General features: G+C 48.4%; 1 protein-coding gene across 2 annotated transcripts in view; it reads left to right on the top strand.

The window, feature by feature from the left end:
- The first annotated feature begins 913 nt into the window (after nt 1–913).
- The window catches only part of LOC108228770 (zinc finger protein 708-like), a 17442-nt gene continuing 15555 nt past the window's right edge, over nt 914–2800 (top strand). Inside the window, exons 1-4 of one of the 2 annotated variants that reach the window (XM_037979852.1) lie at nt 914–1171; nt 1280–1449; nt 1711–1915; nt 2346–2722. In XM_037979852.1, the coding sequence (XP_037835780.1) occupies nt 1054–1171; nt 1280–1449; nt 1711–1915; nt 2346–2722 (870 nt within the window). In that variant the 5' untranslated portion in view covers nt 914–1053. Of the gene's footprint in view, nt 1450–1710; nt 1916–2345; nt 2723–2800 lie in introns of both variants that reach the window. The other variant, XM_037979846.1, reaches the window with a different exon arrangement.

Here is a 2800-nt window from a genome sequence, read left to right as displayed (position 1 = left end):
TATCTACGTGGCAAAAAACTGTTTTTCTCTCCAGTGACTCGATCTGAGTCAACAAATATAAAATAAACCACAAACATGACGAAGACACAAAAATAAACAGCTCATAAGAAAATAAATCATTTTAAATTCTTTATCAGCACCAGGAAACTGTAAACGGTGACATGATTCAGTGTAGATTTATTAACTACATTCATTACAAACTTCAGCTAAATAACATCATTTACACGATAAAAGTGGGAAAAAAATTAAGTAAATCAAATATTATTGGAGCATATTTATAATCATCAGCCTATTTTTTACTTTACTGCATTAAAACTGTGATAAAACTTCAGTTTAACTGTTTTTATCTGTAAATCTGTTTAAAGTCACAACAAACGGTCATAAAATACAAATATAAATAAAAACTAAAGTTCTTTAATTTCTTCTTAAAGTTCCTCCTAAAGTTCCTCCTGACGTTCCCCGTAAAGTTCCAGTTCTAGTTAAAGTTTCTCGGTCCAGATGTTGGTGTCAGCTGACAGGGCGGTTCTGGAGGTGGAACGTAGATCAGAGAACAGTTCACGTGGAACCAGCCCAGCAGCTGGGGGTCCAACAGAACCTAAAATAAATTAGGTTCTTAAATAATTTATAATCCAAACGATGACCTGAATGTTTGGAACGGTTTGTTCTAAATATTGTTTTATCAGGAAAATCCAGACAGAACCAGTCGTTCCTTCTGATCCGAGACTGGGATCTTCTAAAGTTCTGGTTCGGTTCTCCTCTGTGATCAGACCGCAGTTCTGGCGCACTGTTGGGACGTCTCTGGGTCGGAACCGGTTCTGTTTGCTGACGCTGGACTCGAACAGAAACCGGTTCTGCTTCCGGCCGTTAGGGGGCAGCACCGAGCCCTCAGCGCTGCAGCCGACCGGAAGTTCGCCGGGAAGAAGACGTGACCCGGATGTAAACAGATCATCCGAACTTCGGTTCTGTTTCAGCAGAAGGTAGAGCTGTCAGAAGAGTTTGTTCTTTGGTTCTGGGCTCCGGTTCGGCTCCGGTTCGGCTCCGGTTCGGACCGACATGCAGCGGATCATGAAGCTCTCAGCGGCGGAGGAAAAGTTTTATTCTCAGGCGGAGCTGATCCTGGAGGTTCTGCTGGAGTCCACCGTGTCCGTCCTTCAGCGTCCGGAACCACCGGGTCCAGAGGAACCACCGGGTGCAGAAGAACCATCGGGTCCAGAAGAACCATCGGGTCCAGAGGGGCCACTTGGTCCAGAAGAACCACCGGGTCCAGAGGAGCCACCGGGTCCAGAAGAACCACTTGGTCCAGAGGAACCACCGGGTCCAGAAGAACCACCGGGTCCAGAGGAACCACCGGGTCCAGAAGAACCACCGGGTCCAGAAGAACCACCGGGTCCAGAAGAACCAGTGGGTCCAGAAGAACCAGAGGGGCCGGGCGGCGGCGGGGACAGACGGGTGAGAGCTCACTGTGAGCGGGTAGAGAGTCTGTGTGTGAGCCGGGGGGATCCGAACTGGGACCAGAACAAACAGATGAAGGATTCTGACCTGGTGCTCCTCTTCCTCCTCTTGTTGTGTAACATCAGCTGAAACTCTTCATCATGATTTTTGTTTTTTCACAGCAGGTTTTACTGAATCTGGACTCTGAAGTCCGAATCAAACCGGGATGGTTCTGTATCAGGTGCTTTTACTGATTCTGGACTCTGGTTTCTCCTGCAGACTCAGCTGAGTCCTGTGTTGGCTCTGATGTCCAGAGAGGCTGTTCGTAAAATCTTCAGCGTCTTCAGAGAGCTCTACGTGAACGTTGTGGCTGAAAATGAAGCTCTGAAGGACAGAATCAGGTGTCTGGAGCACGAAGCAGAACAGAACCAGAAAACCGGTGCAGCTCCAGGGAACCACGCGGTTCCTAAGAAGAACACATCAGGTGAAAAATACGGTTCTGTGGTGCGTTCACTGTCTGTCTGTAATCTGTGTCTGATGTGGTGTGTTCACTGTCTGTAATCTGTGTGGCTGCTGTGGTGCATTCACTGTCTGTAATCTGTGTGTGCTGTGGTGCGTTCACTGTCTGTCTGTAATCTGTGTGTCTGCTGTGGTGCGTTCACTGTCTGTCTGTAATCTGTGTGCCTGCTGTAGTGCGTTCACTGTTTGTAATCTGTGTGCCTGGTGTGGTGCGTTCACTGTCTGTCTGTAATCTGTGTGCCTGCTGTGGTGCGTTCACTGTTTGTAATCTGTGTGTCTGCTGTGGTGCGTTCACGGTCTGTCTGTAATCTGTGTGTCTGCTGTGGTGCGTTTAATGTCTTTTTGTGTGATGAATATTCTCTTGCGGTGTGTTCACTGTCAGTCTGTATTTTCAGACCTCGTTGTCAGACCGTCACCTGACCCTCAAACGGCAGCTATCCTGGTCGCTGTCCTCGGTTCAGATCAGTCCAGCAGCAGCGATCAGCTTCCTGTGATCGGCGCCAGCCTGCCGCTCCAACAGCCAATCACAAGCCAGAGAAGCCGGTGCGTTCAGGTCCTGTTGGAGAAAACAGATTCACCTGCTCCAGGTGCAGCTGAGGCTGAGGCGGTTTTAGAAACGACTCAGTTCTACTCAGATTCTGACACGATGCAGGTCTTCCTGAACCTGACATCAGTCCCTGTCAACAAGGATCAGCCAATCAGTGAGCTTCCAGGTGAAGACCCGCCCTCACCTGAGGAAGACACGCCCCCACTTGACAAAGAGCAGCCTGATGTAAGGCCACAGTTTCTGATTGGTTTGTTTTATTCTCATGTTTTTATGTTCCGCCTTAGAAATATGTCCTTCGTGCTG

Source organism: Kryptolebias marmoratus, linkage group LG2, assembly GCF_001649575.2.
Source record: "Kryptolebias marmoratus isolate JLee-2015 linkage group LG2, ASM164957v2, whole genome shotgun sequence".
Lineage (NCBI taxonomy): Eukaryota > Metazoa > Chordata > Actinopteri > Cyprinodontiformes > Rivulidae > Kryptolebias > Kryptolebias marmoratus.
This window is presented reverse-complemented; position numbering and strand designations above follow the sequence as displayed.